Below are 20,766 nucleotides of genomic sequence, written 5' to 3'. Positions count from 1 at the left end.
CCTACAGTTGTGAAAGTTGGACCTTAAAAAAGCAAGACAGGAAGGCAATCAACTTGTTGAGCAGTGACGCCGGAAAAGGCTGCTGCATATTTTTGGACAGCAGAGGTGACCAACAAGCAAGTATTAGAACACATAACACTAGACGTATCACTGGAAAGAAAAACCACAAAACTGCACCTCATTTAATGCGGGGAAATTCGTTGGAAAAAACAATTATGCTTGGAAGAATGAGAAGTAAAAGGAAACCAGGCTGCCAAACAACCCAGTGGCTGGACACCCGTCAGAAAAACTCAAAGAAGTAATGCAAGATAGGAAGAGATGGAGAGATCTAACCCATAAAATTGGCAAGAGTCAGATACTATTGAATGGATAACATCATCATCACAGTTTTTTTGCACTATCAATTGGTAAACAGTTAAAAGGCAGAAGACTGGCATTGGTTAGTTGGTTAGTTGGTTGGCTGGCTGGCTGGCTGGCTGGCTGGCTGGTGATTTAAAAGCTTGGGTGTTATTGGATTTTTACTGAGACTAGATTTCCAGTGATCAGATATTTTGATATAACAATATTTTAAAGCGTATTAAAGTATTTCTCTTACAAAACATTTAAACAGTAAGAATAGTAATACTATTAATTAGCTAAATACAAATCACAGAAAACAAAAGAAAATTTAAGCTTTTTTTAGCCTGTTAGATGTGCTTTCTTGATTGCTGAATGAAAAATAAATGCATTTGAGTAGATTATGCAGCAGCTGTATTTTTTCTGATGAGACCTGCTGAGGAGGAATAAAATGTGTGAATATATTTCTAGCCAATTCTTTTCATTCAGGCTTGAAAACTGTACAGACTGGAACATTGAGTCACATAACTGCAATCTTTCTTTTTCTCTTTCTGTCTCACTTTTCCTGCAATGGTTAAAAGAAGCCCGTTAAATTTGTCTATTCCAGTATTCTATTCCAAAAAACATTTATCTAAATGTTTTTTGATGTCACTGAGCATGAAAGGATCATCTTGTGGTTTATCTCCAACAGCTGAAACCTACAAATATACGGTGTCTTTATAGGATAGAAAGGATAACAGTGGTGGGAAAGTGTCTTATCTACTACAGATTTTTATGATTTATTTATGTGAACATTAATATCTCATCTTTCTAGTGGTTATGCAACAAATGGCTTCCATATAAAAGTATAAATTTATTACTGCGACAAGAAATTGGGAGGATTTTCAATGAGGAGAAAAAAAAGTTTTTGTTTTAGCTATTCTTAAATGGTTCAAAGTTGGAAGTTTTAAATTATAATTATAAAAAGACCCAGCAATTTACCCCAGATATAGAAGCCCCTTTGAGGTCAACTCAACTCCTGGTGCCTACTTGGTCACAGCCATGTTGCTTTCTTATTATTATTAATGTAAAAATAGTTTTCCACTGCCCTTTTCTGGATTCCTTTTTGACTTCTCAGCCTATTCTACATCGCTCTATTCCTCACCGTATTCTCCAGTCCAAAGCTTTCCACAATCAGGATGAAGACTTAGTTCTAAAATAAAGGTCTAATTTTTTAATGCTCCATTTTTGGGGATTCCTGAGGGAAAGGAAATCAAGACTTTGTATGTACTTCCAACACTGGGTTTTCAAAACACCGACCCATGTTTCTTGCTGGAATTTTCTTCAAAATAATGTACCCAAAATGGAACTTTGGAAGTACTCAAGGAGGTCAAGTGACTTTTAGGATATTCAGATCCCTAGAGAAGCATTTATTATAGTGACCAGACGTCCCGCTTTTGGCGGGACAGTCCCGTTTTTTAAAAATTTGTCCTGCATCCCGCGGCGTTCTGAAAAAGTCCCGATTGAGACTTCCTGCGGAGGCGGGTGAGGGTGCATTTTGTGGCATTCATTCATTTTAGGCAGAGCCAAATCTCCCCCCACCCAGGAGAGCGAGAGAGAGAGAGAGAGAGGGTCCTTGGCTGACCAGGAGGCAGAGTTTTCAAGCAGTCAATTTGGGCTCCACTTTGCCTCTTCTGACGCTGCCTTGGCAAACCTGGGGCGGGCGGGGAGGCAGAGGAGCCCCCAAGACAGGAGATTCCTTCCAAGGGAGCGGCGAGGAGTTGGAAGAAAGGAGGGGAAGGACGGGCAGGAGGAACCCCGCCGGCTCCGGTCCCCCTGCGAAGAGCTCACCGGCTGCCACGGATGCGTATGAAGTCCCTGTCCCCGCCAGGGCAGGTGGGGAGCAGTCAGGACCGTTTCTTCGGCCGCCCCCCATTCCAGCCACTCCAGAGCCCGGAGGCCGGCTCTGCAAAGCCAACTCTGCCCAGGGAAAAGGCGCCTTTTTCGAGGAAGCAGCCAGGAGCCAAGGGAAGAGGGCGCCGGGGGATGGAGGGATGGAGGGAGGAGGGCAACCTGGAGAGTTCCCCTCTTGCAAGAGGAAGGAGCCGGCAGAAGGGAGGCAGCGTCTCACTTCTCACTCTCTCAAATGGAGAGAGAGATCTTTTTTTGGGGAGAGAGGTTGAGGGTGGCTGCGCTTGACTTACGCCGCCTTTGATCACTGCGCTGTAGAAGGGAAGGGAGGCAAAGCTGTGAAAAGTTTATTAGACTGCAACAACGTCAGCACGTTCTTGAGGTTTTTTTTTTTTTTTGGTCATCGTCAACTTGTGAAACAAGGAAGGGCGCGGACTTTGCGTTTTGCGGGGCGGGGCGGGGCAGGGAGAACTGGGCTCTGCTGTAAAGGGACCGTCAAGCATAGTTAGGCAGTTCAGATTTAAGGAGAAGTTTCGAGACAGAGATACCTGTAGGCAGGGCCAACTCTTGGGATCACATACATATACCTGTATTTAGCTTTAAGGCTACCAGATGATGGATGATGGATGAATGGATGGATGGATGGATGGATGGATGGGTGGATGGGTGGATGGAAGGAAGGAAGGATTGGTAGACAGACTGACAGACTGACTGACTGACAGACAGATACTGACAGATGATAAGATTGACAGATGACAAATTTGACAGATTAGAGAGAGAGAGAGAGAGAGAGACAGACAGACAGAAGATGGATGGATGGATGGATAGATAGATGATAGAAAGATAGATAGACAGAGACAGACAAAGAAGATGGATGGATAGATGATAGAAAGAGAGATAGAGAGATGATAGTTAGGTAGACATATGATAGATAGAAAGATAGATAGCTAGATAGCTAGATAGCTAGATAGCTAGATAATAGAAAGATAGAAAGATAGATAGATGATAGATGATAGATAGACGGATTGATAGATAGATAGATAGACAGACAGACAGACACAGACACAGACACAGACACAGACAGATAGAAGATGGATGGATGGATGGATGGATACAAATTGAGGTGAGGAGAGGCCAGGCCAGGCACCCTAACCTTTGACGTGAGTGACATCAAGTTGGCCACACCCACCCAATCACATGACCACCAAGCCACACCCACCAAACAAGCCACACCCACAGAACCGGTAGTAAAAAAAATTAGAAACCCCCCCCCGGTCAGTGGTGTCCCACTTTACCAATGTTAAAATCTGGTCACTATAGCATTTATTCAAGCCCCAAGAACTGCCATCTATTGGGATCCCAGAAGCATGCATTTACATTCTCTGTCATGGTACCAGATCACTGATATAAGGTTCTTCCTGAAATATCAGTGTTTCCATCTGGAAGGCATTTCAAAGGGATTTGAAGACCTGGTTCTTCTCCCACACTTTGCGCTAGAATTCTAGGAACCTGTAGCTGAATGTATATATTTGTTGCTATTGAGGAGATCTGCCATTTTGCTTCTATTAGATGCATTTTTGTTTTTGCTTTTTTAAAAAATGTTTGTTTTGTTTTATGCTATGAGTCCCTGAGTGCCAATTGGAGCAAAGTGATATTGAGGACAAATAAAATAAAGGGTCCTTGAGTGGCTCAGACTGGTAAGACAGTCTGTTATTAACAGCAGCTGCTTGCAATTACTGCAAGTTCAAGCCCCACTAGGCCCAAGGTTAACTCAGCCTTCCATCCTTTATAAGGTAGGTAAAATGAGGACCCAGATTGTTGGGGGCAATAAGTTGACTTTGTATATAATATACAAATGGATGAAGACTATTGCTTAACACAGTGTAAGCTGCCCTGAGTCTTCGGAGAAGGGCGGGATATAAATGCAAATAAAAAAATTAAAAAAATTAAAAATAAATACATAAATTATATTCCTGTGTTGCTTAATTCTTTCACTGTCAATCTCAACACAAGTTTTTTATAGCCGAAAGGCCTTATTCCCATTCTTCAATCTCTTGGTATTAGCAAATATTTATGATGCCACTTTTATGGAAAATATGTGTGTATTTTCCATATCTTTTTAATTCAGTCTATTTAAACCTTTCCAATGAGAGCTGGTTCTGGTAAAGGAAAGGAGGAAAATTCCTTGCATTTGGAGTAAAGATTCTTCTTTCTTCTGGGCAATCTCTATAGATATATCTTTATCACATCTGATATCTGTTGCCTGGTTAGGTGGTTAGCCAGCAGTCACCACTGCTTGCCCAGGCCCTCAACTAATTAGCAAGTAATAATATGCAAAAAATTGTCTTGACTTGGTAGTCATTGCTAGTGCACTGATGAAAAAATCTGGTTTTGTGTGTGTGTGTGTGTGTGCATGCATGTGTCTCTGTGTGTGTCCCCTTACAACAGTTCATTTAGGCACTGAAAAAGGTAACAAACAACCATTTTTCCAACATACCACCGTTGTGACATCCCCATGGTCACAGGATCAAAACTCAGATGCTTGGCAATTGACTCATATTTAGGATGGTTGCAGTGTACCAGAATCATGTGATTACTTTTTACAATCTTCTGACAAACAAAATCAATGGGGAAGCCAGATTCACTTAAGAACCATGTTACTAACTTAACAAGTGCATTGAGTTACTTAAGAACTGTGGCACTTAACAAATGTCTCAAAAACAGACATTTTGGGATCAGTTATGATACACACACACACACACACACACAAATACATATAACTTGTTGCTGGCAATCCTTATGATTTATATTGATATATTGACCATCAATTGTGTTGTAAATGTTGTACCTTGATGAACGTATCTTTTCTTTTATTCACACTGAGAGCATATGCACCAAGACAAATTCCTTGTGTGTCCAATCACACTTGGCCAATAAAATTCTATTCTATTCTAAATGTAAAATATCTGGCCATTTGTTGTGTACCACTCAGAGTCACCTTCAGTGAGATAGGTGGCTGTACACATTTGATCAATCAATCGTTATCTAGTAACATTTATGATGTCATTCTTTTTTTGTATGGGCCTTCTAAAACTGCCTAAGTTAACTTTATAAGCTTTCATGGGAAAGAATCTGATGTAAGAGATTTTTGGGATGGGATGGGATGGGATATAAATTCAAATAATAAATAAAAACAGAATAGCTTTTTTTTTTTTACAGAAGCGACAACTTGGGCTTGTAAACAAGTCTTCCCACCACCTCTTTCAAATGGCTTTTAGGTTTCAGTAACAATAATTTGTTACTAGCTTTGTGTCCCTGTGACCTAGTCTCTTATAATACCACAATGTTATTATCATTCAAGTTGTATTCATATAAAAATAAGGAGAATTGATGATCCTTGTACAGCCTTTCCCAGCCTGGGAACATCCAGATGTAAATGGACTATAACTTTCAGTAGCCAGAATGCCATTCCTGATTAACATATTGGAGAGTGTCAGGTTAGGGAAAGCTGAAATAGTGGTTTAAAAGAAAAGCACAAACTAAGAAACCTTCAGAAAGATACTTAAGGAAACCAGCTGTGATGTGTTTCTTTAGGAAACCCATTTATCATAATTCTACCAGATAAACTGAAGCAGAAAGCCTTGTCTCTCTCTCTCTCTATTTCGCTACTTGAAGGGGCAAAGTGAAAATGATTTGTGAAAGATTGCTAGCAGATTTTAAACTTGCTGAAACAGAATGAATGCTTATCTTACTTCCTATCAGCCAGCAGAACTTGACACTCCAATAGTTAAGATTTGTCACACTTTTTAACTGAAATCTCCTACCACCCATTTTTAAGTTGGTATAAAATAACAATTTTCGCAGTAGTTCACACACCACTCTACATTTACTTAATTGTGGTAGAATAATTAAATAGACTACAGTGACAAATCACTTTGGATCCTATAACACACTAAGTCAAATTAAGCAAACTATATTGTGCTCAGTATATGAACCTTTGTTCATACTTGTTCTCGCACTAAATGCAGCAGACCATTTTTCCTCATGTCCATTTTACACCAAAACACAGAGATATAAAGGGTCAGTATACACTAAGTTTCCTGAAAAAATATTTAGCTCTTATATTTTTGGAATTCTTGCTATTTTTGCTATTTTGCCACCGTGTTCTACCAGAACTTCAGTATTTAATCACCATTATAACCAGTGGTGGGTTGCCTATGGTTCTGACCGGTTCTATAGAACCGGTAGTAAAACTGGCATGAGGCTCCACCCACTGACCCAGATGTCATCATAGGCAATCTGTGTATGCGCAGAAGCTCGACGCATGCGCGATCCTGTTACAAACCAGTAGTGAAGGTAAGTAGAAGCCATTCCTGATCATAACTATTCCCATTAAAACATGCACAGGAAGCCTTATTTGATTTCAATAATTTAAAGTAAGGATTCATTTCTTTGCAGTCTAAAAAAGTCTCCGTCTGTTAAAAGTTGGGGCTCCTTTTCTCTGGGAAAAATCAATTTTTCTCTCACCAATGGATTTATCTGCATATCTAAGCACCTCCTGTAAATGCCAATAAAAGCAGTAGATAATATCCAAATGCATTCTGTTCTACATAACCATCAATCATATTGCTATAAATAGGTCACAGCTATGGCAATGCAACTTTACAGAAGCAAAGTATTAAAAAGTTTCATTTTAATTTAAAGGCAGAGATTTCAGAAAAAAAAAAGAAGAGGATTTTTCTTATGTAACAGAGATTCTTGTCTTTATAGCACTATAAAACTTTCTTTCTACTATGATATTTTATTGGAATAAATTATAATGTTAATGTTATTTTTTTAAAAAAATAGATATAATGTTATGGTATCCAACAATTTTAAACATTTTTAAATCATGAGAACAACTGTAAAACTTAGTAGAAATTTTTGAGCCTAATGGACATTTTGAAATTATTGTATGTCTTTAATTGGATAATTAATTGAAAGCAGTGTTTCAATATTCAAGAGGCTGCCGCAGAGAAGAGGGGGAGGTTAACCTATTCTCCAAAGCACCTCAAGGCAGGACAAGAAGCAATGGATGAAAACTAATCAAGAAGAGAAGCAACCTAGAACTAAGGACAAATTTCCTGACAGAACACTCAATCAGTGCAACTACTTTGCCTCCAGAAGTTGTGAATGCTCCAACACTGGAAGATTTTAAGAAGGGATTGGACAACAATTTGTCTGAAATCATACAGGGTTTCTTGCCTGAACAGGGGCTTGGATTAGAAGACCTCTAAGGTCACTTCCAACTCTGTTATTCTAGATGCAAAAAGATTTCTCAGATAATTTAACAATCTGCCACGTGAAACTTTTCTTAACAAGTTGATTTTTCTACTTTTCTACTGTTTTTGCTTAACAGCTAACAAAACTGTTGGGAGTTTGAAAGAAGAAACCACCAGGTTTCCATGTGTTTGTCAACAAATGCCAACACAGCTTTTCTAGCTCATTTACAGTGTTGTGTAGCTGTAGTTTACTTTTATTTATACTAGGCCAATGCAAAGATCTGAATTTGAAGGATAAATACAATTTGGATTGTATAAAGGTAGATCTGTACCTGTCTATAATCCCTTATACCAAATGTATATTTTCTTGGGATCACACATTCGTTGCAAAAGCAGCTTTAATGGAACCCAAAATGAGCTGTGCATGTGGCTGCATGTGCCCTGAATCACATTTTGCACTTCAGATCTCAATTTCTGCAGAACCCTAATTTGAGCCTTATGTGTTCTCTAGTAAAAATACCATACAGCAAAGCGTTATTCACCTTCATCATTAGCAACAGCAGTATCTGATAAAAAAATGCATTTTAGTCAATGCTGCAGGTATTGAAGTTAAATTATAGAGTGAAGTTGAAGAAATTAAGAAATTACTTAATTCTTGGAGTCTTTCTTCTGACCTTCTCTTGGAAGGATTCTCGAAATCCAAGTAACATCACATTATTTTAATTAAATTTCTTAATTCATCACCTATTTGCCTTTTTAGGACCTCGCTACTCTTAGTCATTATTTTGCAGCCTAACTGCCCCATTTGGCACTACTCTGTTGTCAAAAGCACTGACCGCAGAAAAAACTAACATACTGTGGCAAACGACTGAAATGTTGGAAAAGGAATGGTGCAGAACTACAACAGCAAAAGTCTGGATGGATATGCAGTTTTCTAATGCACTTCCTCTGTTCTTGATTCAGATTACTTTATCAGTGAAAGCCAGATAATGGTTGAAGTCGGTTCCCAGACTGATGGAAGTACATTTGGTGGCACCATTTCATCCTAATTCATCTTCAACTATGATTTATGTTTTCAGAGTTAATGCTGTGCACTTACAGAGTGGCTCTCATCCCAGAAATCTCTAAGTGCTTAAGCAAACATAATAGTAATTACTTCTAAGATGAAGGCAAGTATTTGCCTTTTACAGTTAAGTAACTTCAAGCAAAGCAAATCAACCTTTATTCAGGAAAGGATGCAGCTCTTCTCACGTAGTACAAGCAAGGACAATGATGGTCAGTGGGAATCTCCATGTAATGTTTAACTATGTGCATAGGTCTGAAGTGAGACCTATGGCTATGACCCAGCAAGAAAAATCCTGGCTCATTTTGGCAAATGTTGGTTAGATGTTGGTTAAATGTTGACATATATGAGCTGTAACTGATGTTTCTAAAAGCCTGAGATAACACACCCAGTCTTCTCCAGCCTAGAGCCTGTCATTCAATATGTTGGAAACACAGCTCCATGCTGGTTGGAAGCTATGTTACGTATCCCAAACATAAATGGAAGCAAGAGACAGTCAAAGAATGATGTGGTAACAACCACTTCCCAGAAAACTTTAAGCTTAATAGGTTAACAGGGGTAGATGTACACTAAGGGAAAGAGGTTTGCATATATTAAATTCAATTATTTGATTATATCGTTCACCAGCTTACTTGAATCAACAGGAATATATCACTGACTATCAGCTTGAAGAAAGGATTGGCATGTGGTGATGAAATGCAGCAGGAAAGATTTATTCTGGGGTTATGAATTCTGAGAGGTAAGAAATCATTACACGCCTCCTCCAAATGTCAATGCTAATTTGTTTGTGTGAATAAATATCTAGAGAGAGAAAAAATACTCAAGCATTCAAGCTCACCTGGTCCCCAGAGGGTGATGCACTGCTGTTCGTGAGTCTGGCACATCCCGTTATAGCAGTACCCGTCTACCCCGTAGCAAGAGTGCCCATCATGCAAGTAAACATTGGCTGGGCAATGAGGATTGCTTCCAGTACAGAATTCAGGGAGATCACAGGAATTACTGGTAGCCCTGCATAAAATCCCTGCTGGCCTCAGCTGTAGGGAAAAAGAAAGGACTGCAGTTTCAAAGAAGAAAATATATATTATATTGTGACTTTTATGCTACAGGCTAAAGTTGTCTTTCTCTCTTCCTAAGATTCTGTATCAGGCATCTGTTAAACACACCATGAGAGGCAAAAGTACACTTTATATGCCTCTCATTGATATACCGCAGAATTGTTTATGGCTTACTTTCAAAGGGCTACCTTCATTCCTCATTAAAATGCAAGCACAGCGCTTTGATGTTCTGCATCACACAGAAGCAGACATCTTAAACCTCAAAGAACTCTGCCGTGGTAGGCATACACATATAGGACTCCCATCTATTAATACTAGCAGCAAAAGGATATAAAAAAAATACAAACTGTCTTATGGGAGAAGATATGCTGGCCTCTTTCTTAAAAAAAATAGTCTTCTCAATATTTTTTTTTCATCATTACAATACAGGAACACAAAAAATTATATTGAAAACACACCCATACCCCAGCCTTGAATATCTGAACCAACATAAACATTACTATGAAATCCTGCCTATACCAAATGAAGAATAATCAAAATTTACCTTGCAATCTTCACAGCAAAGTCCATGTGCGCACACTGCTCCTGGCCTTAAAGTACAGGTTGTAGCATTACAGCATTGGTTTGTACATTCCTAAAGGAGGGAAAAAAACCCCAATCATACTATAGGGTTGTGTCAAACAATCAAGTTTGTATACAGACCGACTCAATGTACAGGATGACTTGATTCTCAAGGCAGAATTGAAGAAAGTTCAGGCTAAGTGCTGGATTATTTGTGAAGTCCACAGATTTCAGGATTGTCCTTGTCTCATTCTGACTTTTTCCCCCTTAAATATCCTAACAATGATATCCTACCAAAGAGACCCAGATACAAGTCCATCTTTAAAAGTAAAGGTAAAGGTTCCCCTCGCACATACATGTTAGTCGTTCCCGACTCTAGGGAGCAGTGCATCTCCGTTTCTAAGCCAAAGAGCCAGCACTGTCCGAAGACGTCACCATGGTTATGTGGCCAGCATGACTAGATGCCAAAGGCAAATGGAACGCTGTTACCTTCCCACCAAAGGTGGTCCTTATTTTTCTACTTGCATTTTTTTTACATGCTTTCAAACTGCTAGGTTGGCAGAAGCTGCGACGAGTAACAGGAGCTCACCCCATTACGCGGCACTAGGGATTCAAACCGCCGAACTGCCAATCCTTCGATCGACAAGCTCAGCGTCTTAGCCACTGAGCCACCACATCACTCCTCAGTCCATCTTTAGCCATAGTTAACTTTGGGCTAACTTTGGACTAACTTTCTCTCTCAGCTCTAGACCTCACAATGGATCAAGTGCTAGGTACATTCCCTTGAATTTCTATACGATACTCAGTTCTCGATCCAACAATTAAAAAAAGCATTCCTAACATATCTTTATTTAAGTTTTTAAGAAATAATACCATTAACAAACATTGGAAATGCTTGATGGTATTGATGGAATCCCATTATGGTGGGAAATTCGCTGCATCACTAATTTTATGAACCAGCACATGTTATTGAGACTATCCAAGCAGCTCCCACTATTTCTGCAACAATAACTCTTATTTGGCTAGGGGTCACAATCATACAAAGGGCAAAGAACCAATAAAAGCCGGAGAAGTTATTTCTATATAAATCCCACTATATTATGAACAGATTGCAATAGTAGCTACTTTCGTAAGAGCATTTAAAACTATGAACCAAGGCAATATTTCTGCCAGCCTTCTCTAGCTCTGTAAAGTCATTAATAACTAAAGTTAGTAAGGCTCAGTTTATTCAACAATCTCTTGTTTTTTGTTTACTGGCAACTGGTCTACTAACATTATGTCCTGTAATTCTTTTAATATTTCAAAACAGTTATTATGGAGCTGTTATGTTTTTGTTTTTTTAAAGGAGTTAAGGATATTATATTAATTTATAATTTCTTTGAACTATGGTAGTTCTGTGCCTATTTGGAGCACTTCAAATGTATGCATGCATGTATGTATCCCACTTCATCTAAACAATTAAACTTCAAGTAATTGAAGCTACAACTAATAGTATCTTCCTAAGTTTTTTCTCTCTCTCTGTGAGAACTAGATCCTCTCTTCTGGAACTTTAGCACTATTTGTGCTCTCTCTGAATTGCTTCCAATTTATCTTGTATTGATCGGAACTAACATAGTATGTTAATGTGATCTAATCTCTAGACTGAGCAGAGTCATATTATTGGTTCAAGTGTCTTGGAAATGATGCTGTTGTTAATGCAATTTGAAAGGACATTAACCTTTCTTGCCCGGTAACATATTGTTAGGTTAGTAATCTGTTCTAACCTTTAGGTTCTCCTTAGCAATACTACTTACCTTGATACAATCTTCTCAACTTCATTTTGTTGTATGTGTATAATATAATGCCAAATGTTGAAATTGTTTGTAGAGTTTTCTATAATAATAGTAGCTACCCATTCCCATGTATTACCCTTCTTATTTGTTCTTTTATATTTTTATTTGCTTGATATGTTTTTCACTTACTGCGTATATTTTCCTATTAGTTTACTATTTTGTCTTAACTGAAAACAAATGGAAACATACAATTCAAGTATCTCCAATGTCACAGGGAACGGTAATGGTTTTAGATTAAGGATTGGCAGAATCATTCTTCCATTCAGATATCAAAAAAGCATAGCAAATTTCTTCTGCTCTGCTCAATTTCTGTAGCAGGTCATATAATCTGAAACAACTTCTATAATTTCACGGAAAACTACAATTTGAGCGGCATCTGGGATTCAGAAGAGAATGTGTACTTCTACCTTTGGGCTATACTTACACCCTCCCCCTTCGAAGACTTCATAGTGTGTGACAATTTTGAGAAATGGAGACAGCTATAATATGCCAATTACTTTTAGTTTTCTTATCACTACGATATTTTTCTATAGATCTCATGCATGACATCCCTATAAGTGCCATCTATTCTGTTGGAGAACTGAAGAAGGTAGCCAAACAATCTATCTGCTAACAGAGTCAGGTAGTTAGCAACCATTGATATACAGATTGGGTTCAACATATTGAAGAAGCCTAAATTGAAATTAACAAAACACACAATTGTGTTAAAAAAAATCACATTTTACTCAAATAAACCATATTATGCTTCAAAATATTGGCTTGGATAACAGAACATAGTATATAATGATTAATTCTTACAACACACCAAAAAAAAATTACCCAAATCCATTTTAGTCTAATCTTATATGTTGTCTGGTGTTGCTATACAGTACTTTGTATTCAAAACAGGAAAAAGTGTTTTGGAATTTGAAGGGCTCTTATGGAGCATCAAGTTAGCCACAGGCATTTTAAATTATAAGTTTTTGGCAATTAATAAATTAATGAAGGGTTAATTTAAAAGAAAGATAAATAATGGATGTAGCTATAGTAATTGACTTGGGAATGAATTTATCACTGATATGAAATAGAATAGTTAAGTTCATCTGATGATTTGGCTTCAGCTGTACATTCTGTCTACTGTAGATACATAGTTTTAAATCTTAGATCTGAATCTAATGAAGGATAGGTTGCAAATATACTCTGCAGTATTGGCTAACAAATACATTAATGATCCATGCAGCACAATTTAATCATGATACTTCTCCCTACACATAAGATCATAAATATTTTGTTCCCTGTAGATTAAACCAATAAGAACTCTCAGAAAAAAATGGATTTGTTTCCAAGGTTAAAGTCAGAGGGAAGTGAGTTAAATTGATGATCCCTGAACATCAGGTCCCTGAGGACCTAACCAAAATAGTTATAGATAATACTGCTCCTCAACTTTTAACTCCATCTGACTGAACAAATAAGAAATCCCTGATACTGAAATCATAACATAAAATAGCAACTAGGTCAGAAGTTATTACTTTTATTATACTTTGCAGAATGTAAGAGAAAGAAGAAGCTATGGCTAACTGATCCTGTTGCAGATGCTTAAAAGAGTAGGGACAGAACACTTGAAAAGTCTTTCACTTGGAATGAAGAGCAAATGTGTTCAACATTTTCAATGGATATAGATGTAGGAAAAGATTGATTATTCCAGTAGCCTTTTCGGATTGCGTGTTGTTGTTCAAATCAACACACTCAATTTATGCAGCATAAATTATGCAACAAAGGAGATAGTGGTGAAGCTCGTAAATAGTACTGAAAAACTGAATATTTGCTATCACTTTTAAAACTTGAAATCAAGAGATTAACATTGACTATTTAATAGCAACAAGTAAAATTCTCCCTCCTTCCCTCCCTCTCTCTCCTTCCCTTTCTCTCTCCCTCCCCTCTCTATCTCTCTCTCTTTCTCTCCCTCCCTCCCTCCCCTTCCTCCTTCTCTCTCTTTCTCTCCCTCCCTCCCTCTTGCTTTTTCTCTCCCCTTCCCTCCCACTCCCTCCTTCTCTCTCCTTCTCTCCCCGTCTCCCTCTCTCCCCTTCCCTACTTCTCTCTCTCTTTCTCTCCCTCCCTCCCTCCCTCCCTTTCTCCCTCCCCCTCTTTAAGAATTCTGAGAATTCTTGGAGTTGAAGTCCACAAGTCTTAAACTTGCCAAGATTGGAGACCCCTCCCTTAGGCAGCATCTCTCCCAATCCCCATTATATACCATTACATCTCTTTTGGGCAGGAGTCACTTTTAATCAGTCAGGTCCACTTCCCTCCTTTTTCATCTGTAAGTAATTTTACCAACACAAGATCTGTAGGTTTCTTGATCAGATTTTCAGTCCGCCCCCTCACAGTGACCCAGCTTCGAAGAAATAGCTTACTAAGTTCCCCAGATACCTTTGTTTTTGTTTTGTTCTTTTGAAATATGATATTTGATCTCCATCAGCAAAACATGCCTCCTAGAATTGCTTAATGATTAATAAAATGAGTTTTGCACGCATGTTTTAGAAGAACCTACACAGAGGACACCTTGATCTTTTCAAGGATTTGAATTATACCAATGTGAAGATCCTGGGTTAAATTACTGAAATAATGTAACTTTGATTAATGTAATAGATTTGCCACACTTAGAACTGTTTTGTGACAATATTAAGTTATTTTTTTTATTTAAAACGTATTAATAAGATGGAGAAAAGAAACAAGAAAGATCTGAGTTTAGCATGAATTTGAAAGTATCAGGCAGGAGATGTCTACCTTAAGAAATGAGTGGGCTGTCAGGAAATCTTTATGACTTCAATCAACTTAATAAACTATATTGAAAACTAAAGTGATTTCTTGCTATTTCAGTGCCTCTCAATTTATTATGTATGAGGGAAAAAAACCCAAAAGAAATCCATCATCTTCTGATATAGTTAGTTTTGATTATCTAAACAATTCCCCCCACTCCCAAGTATGGTGGCAATGGATGTTAAGTTATAAATTAAACAGAGGGATCTTATCCGGCATGCTAACTACTCTATACTGAAGAGAAGAGTCATAAATCAGAAGATTTGGGGAAATGGTTTTGTGCAGCCATAGAAAATATAAACAGGGTATTAGCAAAAGAGCCATCTGTTCCAAGCCTGCAACTGAATAGCCTTTGCATAATATAGCTCGGGGAACATTCTTCTGCATAATGGACCATCCATCCTTTATGTCAATATTTCTCACTTCGACAATTTTAATACGTGTGGACTTCAACTCCCAGCATTCCCCAGCCACCATGGGAATTCTGGGAGTCGAGTTCCGCATGTTTGCTGCGAGTTGCTGAGGCTGAAAAACACAATTTGAGGTAATGTTAACTTTGTAAAATATCATGGTCTTGGATATGGCTCCTAGGTCAGGGAAAGATCAGCCCACAGGCATTTAGAAAGAATAGTCCAAATATGTCCATATGAAGAATATGAAGAAATTAGATGAAAATATGGTGGGATATTCCAAAATGAACTTGGTCTTTCCTTTAAAACAAAGAGTGTTACTCCTACCTCAGGTTCACCACAATCACATTCTTCTCCCTCTTCTACATAGCCATTCCCACATTTGGGGCCACCAAATGATTCCTTAACCTCTGGAAGGTTGAAGAGACACATCCCCACGCCTTTCTCCAAGCTGATTTCCAAGTCCTTCTTGCTGCAGCTGCTGAACATCATAGGAAACGGATAGCTAGAAAAAAATAGGAGAAAGATTGTTTGTTACTATAATGGAATTTAGGTGAAAGAAGACATCCTAACATGCTTCTTTGTTAGCATGCTATTCTAAATTGTACAGCATCATAATACACTATAATCAACAAGGCAATAAGTGTTCCCACTATTGGGGATTAAATGCAAGCACATTGACAATGGCTGATGTTAATGCTTCTTCCACAATGCATAGTTTGTGTACATTAATAATTATTATAAACTCACAAAGCTGCCTTAAGAAAAACAGACTGCATAAAAGTAACCACAGTATATATTATATATCTTTTAGTAAAATAAACATACTTAGGGATGACTGATTTCGCTACTGTTACTGTTCCAAGCCCGCCATATCAAAACAGATTTTACAAAGTGGATAGTTTGGGGGAAGAGAAGGAGTAGGAAATGGGACGCAACAGATTAGAATCTGTAGGAAGGTGAAATTGGCATTACAAGTAGTCCTCGCTTAAGAACTGGTTGCTTCACATGCTTGAAATTACGACGGCTTTGGAAAGGATAATTTACGGCCTGTAAAGCACTTCCAACCATCATAAATCATCGCTACCCACCCCAATCATGTGACCACATTCCAATTATTAATAACCAGCTCACATTTATAACAGTTTGCAGCATCCTGTGGTCACGGGGCCATGATTTTGATGGTTTTTTTGGCATTTTCCAGCAGAAAATGCCAAAAAATGGCTATTTTTGGATATGCTGGATTCACTTAACAAAGATGTAATTCACTTAACAAACACAAAGGTTTACTTAATGTGACTTGCTTTACTACCATCATAAAAACAGTTGTAAAATCTAGTCAGATTACGTGGTGGCCCTTTTAATGACTGCCTTGATTTACAACCAAAATTCCAGGCCCAATTCTTGCCGTAAATTGAGACTCCCTATAACACTCTAATAGCAAACAAGGGATCAAATGTTTGTGCTGCTTTTGCTATTGATTATATATGAAGGATACTCCTATGTATTTTTAATATAAAGAGTTTTTGTGAAGTTCCTACTCTTTATTTTTATGCTCTTGCATGTTCTCTTTGGTTTTCTGTTGGATGTTTGCCATTCAGTTAATCATGAGTGGGGCTCAAAAACCTTTCTATTCAGTTTAATGCCAGCTGTAACTGGAAGGTAGCAAGGACATCATGCCACTGCAATGGACACTAAAAGGATTCCAAAATACATATACTAGCTCTTCTGGGACATTTCTTGTGATTACATTAGCTTGAATCACAACCATCTGGTGAATAAAAAGTAAACTGCCTTATTTTTTAGGTTCTGGAATTCGATTGTCCTTCTGCATTCAACCAGCAGCTTCATGCTATAGCTGGATAGGGAATCAGCCAGCTCAATAATCACTGGAGTTTGTTCCCAAAATATCTTACATCAATCCTCTACTATTAAAGCTAGGATGAAACCTTAAATAGGCAAATAAGGGAATAAACAGAAAATCTGCATAATCGAACGAGAAAGTGTAACGATTATAATTTATCACTGAGAAAAAGTGTGTTCTAACTCATCAAATAAAGGAATCTTATTAAAGAAACTAAAGAAAAAAATCATCCCTCTTTCTGTTCACAGTAAAGTTATGATTAAGTATAAATGTCTCCTCCATAAAGTTCTGACAGGTTCTGGAGAACCGGAAGTGGAAATTTTGAGCAGTTTGGAGAACCGGTAGCGGAAATTTTAAGTAGTTTGGAGAACTGGCAAATACCACCTCTGACTGGCCCCAGAGTGGGGTGGCAATGGAGATTTTGCAATATCCTTCCCCTAGGAGTGGGGAGGGAATGGGGATTTTGCAGTATCCTTCTCCCAGGAGTGGGGAGGGAATGGGGATTTTGCAGTATCCTTCCCCTGCCACGCCCATCAATCCACACTATGCCCATCAAACCACACCCACAGAACCGCTAGTAAAAAATTTGGATTTCACCACTGATATATATATCAGTATATATCTCTCTCTCCTCTTATTAGGGATCAATATTACTGCTTTCCCCATTTTTTGTTTTGTTTTAAAAAGAGTTCAGACAAGCTTAGGAGCAAAACTATTGCTGCACTTGGCATCTTCCTTTCCCCTGAAATCAGCTAGAGGAAGAAAAAGAGGAGGAAAACAGAGCCTTGGCTGATTTTTTAAATGATCTGGGTAGTGAAAATGCTGGACTATGGGACAGTCGACTTTTGCGCAATTGTTCCGCAATAGCAACGTATTCATATGACGAAGTGATGTGAACATCAGGAATAAATAAAAGTAATCTGGGAGCTACAAGAAATAAAATGAAAGAGGAGTAGATACATTCAACATGAAGACTTATGTGTCCTTCTAAATACAGGTAACAGTAACAGAGTTGGAAGGGGCCTTGGTGGTCATCTAATCCAACCCCCTGCTCACGTGGGAAACCTATACTAGGGATTCGAACCACCGAACTGCCGACCTTTCTGATCGACAAGTTCAATGTCTTAGCCACTGAGCCACCTAGCCAGGCTACTCTTGATACCACAGTCTTTGTTGAAAAGGCAAATAAATGTGACTACATCATTACACAGGCCCAAGAACTGCTCAAATTAATGCTCTGTGACAAATTTACAATAGGTGCTTCCACTGGCCCATGGAGTACAGTAGCAGAATTGTTTAGAATCTGTATGTATGTTAATTAATACATTGTACTGCATAAACTGCTTAGTTTAGGCATTGAAAACATAAATTTCATCTCAGTCTCAGGGACACATTTTTCAGAGTAAAAATGAAGTAAAACAATTAAATGTTGTGTCTTGTCCGCTCTCACCGCAGCCGGGGTCTGCTTATCTGCTCCCGAACATGGAGGAATGTATGCCTCCCGACCCTAGTCCTGGCTCCATGCCCAAGCAGGCTGCAGAGGAGGGAGCATCCCCCGGTCCCAGCCCTGGCTCCATGCCCAGGCAAACGGAGCAGCTAGACCCCTCCCCCTCCTCCACAGCATGTGAGCCTGTGGAAAGTTTACTTCCAACAACAGCTGATTGGAGTGACCCTCGCATCAGAAGATTGGATAGGCGGAGGCAACAGAAGGAAGGGAGGGGCAGGCCTTAATGAGTGCTGAGTCATGGAGCCACACCCCATGGTCTATATAAAGGATCTGCTTTCTGGCAGTCTCTGAGTCAGGCAAAGTCGAACTTATCTTGCTGAAGTCACTTACTGGTCTCCTGCCTGCTCTGAGGACTTTGCTAGGACTTTGGGCAGAGCTGCAGAGGCAAGCCTGATTCGGATTTCCCTGACCCGGCCGTCAGCGGAGGAGTGGGACATGACATTAAATATGCATCGTATTAAACCTAAGATGGCGCCGACGAAGGCTGCCTCGGTGAAATGCTCTCTAATTGTTTCTTTATTTCTAATTGTTCTCTGTGACTCACTACGGATTTCCTACTCACGAGACCATCTGCTAAAAATTAAGGAACATTTCTTTAAGGAGCAGCTTTCTTTAATCTCACCCCCGCCTGTCTTTACAAACACGGAGGAGATTCTAACACAGGAGGAGGCAATTCCCACGGAGCCATGGATTACTAAAAAAACCAAACGACGGAAACGAAGGAAAAGAGGTAAGCGATCTGGGATCTTAATCAAGCTAAGAACTCGCATTAAAACTCCTCTGCCTTCAATTTTCCTAACAAATATACGCTCACTTGCAAATAAGATGGATGAAATACTCCTCTTAAACAAATACTATTCTGATTTTCGCAATTCAGCAGTCCTATGCTTCTCTGAAACCTGGTTAAATGAATCAATTGAAAATAGCAGCCTGAACATTCCAGGATTTCAAATTGAACGATCAGACAGGATTCCAGAAACATCTGGTAAAAGAAAGGAGGAGGCTTATGCCTATATATTAATTCAACCTGGTGTCAAGATTTTAACATAATTTACAAATTCTGTGACAACAATTTAGAGACTCTAATTATCAACTGCAAACCTTACTATTCGCCTCGTGAATTTTCCTCATTTCTTCTAATTGCTGTTTATGTCCCACCACAAGCCTGTGTAAACAAGGCATTACGAACTCTAGCTGACCAAATCATGGAGGCTGAAGCCAAACACCCTGATTCACTGGCCATTGTTTTGGGAGATCTAAACAAGGCAAACTTAAGGAAAGAACTACCAAAATACTTTCAGCATGTCAATTGTCCCACCAGAGGCAAGAATACTCTAGACCACTGCTACACAACACTAAAAGATGCCTATCGGTCTTTACCACGTGCAGCTGTAGGACACTCTGATCATTGCATGATTCACCTTGTACCTGCTTACAGGCAAAGACTTAAAGCCATAAAACCAATAATTAAATCAGTGAAAACCTGAACGGAGGAGTCAGAATTAAAGCTACAGGCATGTTTTGACTGCACTGATTGGAATATTTTTAAAGATACCTCTGCAGACCTGGATGAACTCACAGATACTGTAACATCATATGTCAGCTTCTGTGAAGACCTATGTGTACCTACAAGGAACTTGCGAATACACAGTAACAACAAACCTTGGTTTACACCTAAACTTAAGCAGCTACGACATTCCAAAGAGGAAGCCTACAGAAAAGGTGATAAAATGCTGTACAATCAGGCCAGAAATGCACTAACAAGGGAGATAAGAGCAGCAAAAAGAAGCTACTCTGAAAAGCTAAAGAATCAGTTTTCAGCAAATGAACCAGCAAACATGTGGAAAACTCTTAAAAATATCACCGGCTATGGCAAACCTCCTTCCCAGGCTGAAGGTAATCAACAACTGGCAGATGACCTGAATGAGTTTTACTGCAGGTTTGAAAGGAAACTACAGCCACCTATCTCCACAACCCCCATCTCAGACACACCAACAACAGCCAAGCCTCCTACAACTGACCCCATTTCATTGGGTTCACAACCCCTAGTGATCACAGAAAAGGAAGTGCAGGACCTATTTCACAGACAAAAGCCAGGAAAAGCTCCAGGCCCAGACAAGATAACTCCTTCTTGCTTAAAAGTCTGTGCTGACCAATTGGCCCCCATCTTCACCCATATTTTCAATAAATC

At 38.9% G+C, this 20,766-nt stretch overlaps 1 protein-coding gene across 1 annotated transcript in view; it reads right to left on the bottom strand.

Moving 5' to 3' along the window:
- Positions 1 to 20,766, bottom strand: part of ADAM12 (ADAM metallopeptidase domain 12) — a 302,284-nt gene that overhangs the window by 40,852 nt on the left and 240,666 nt on the right. The window contains exons 12-14 of the mRNA XM_058188276.1: positions 15,532 to 15,709; positions 10,150 to 10,239; positions 9,389 to 9,584 (exon numbers count right to left, since the gene is read on the bottom strand). Of these exons, the coding sequence (XP_058044259.1) occupies positions 9,389 to 9,584; positions 10,150 to 10,239; positions 15,532 to 15,709 (464 nt within the window). The remainder of the gene's footprint in view (positions 1 to 9,388; positions 9,585 to 10,149; positions 10,240 to 15,531; positions 15,710 to 20,766) is intronic.

The sequence above is a fragment of the Ahaetulla prasina genome, chromosome 6 (assembly GCF_028640845.1).
Source record: "Ahaetulla prasina isolate Xishuangbanna chromosome 6, ASM2864084v1, whole genome shotgun sequence".
NCBI lineage: Eukaryota > Metazoa > Chordata > Lepidosauria > Squamata > Colubridae > Ahaetulla > Ahaetulla prasina.
This window is presented reverse-complemented; position numbering and strand designations above follow the sequence as displayed.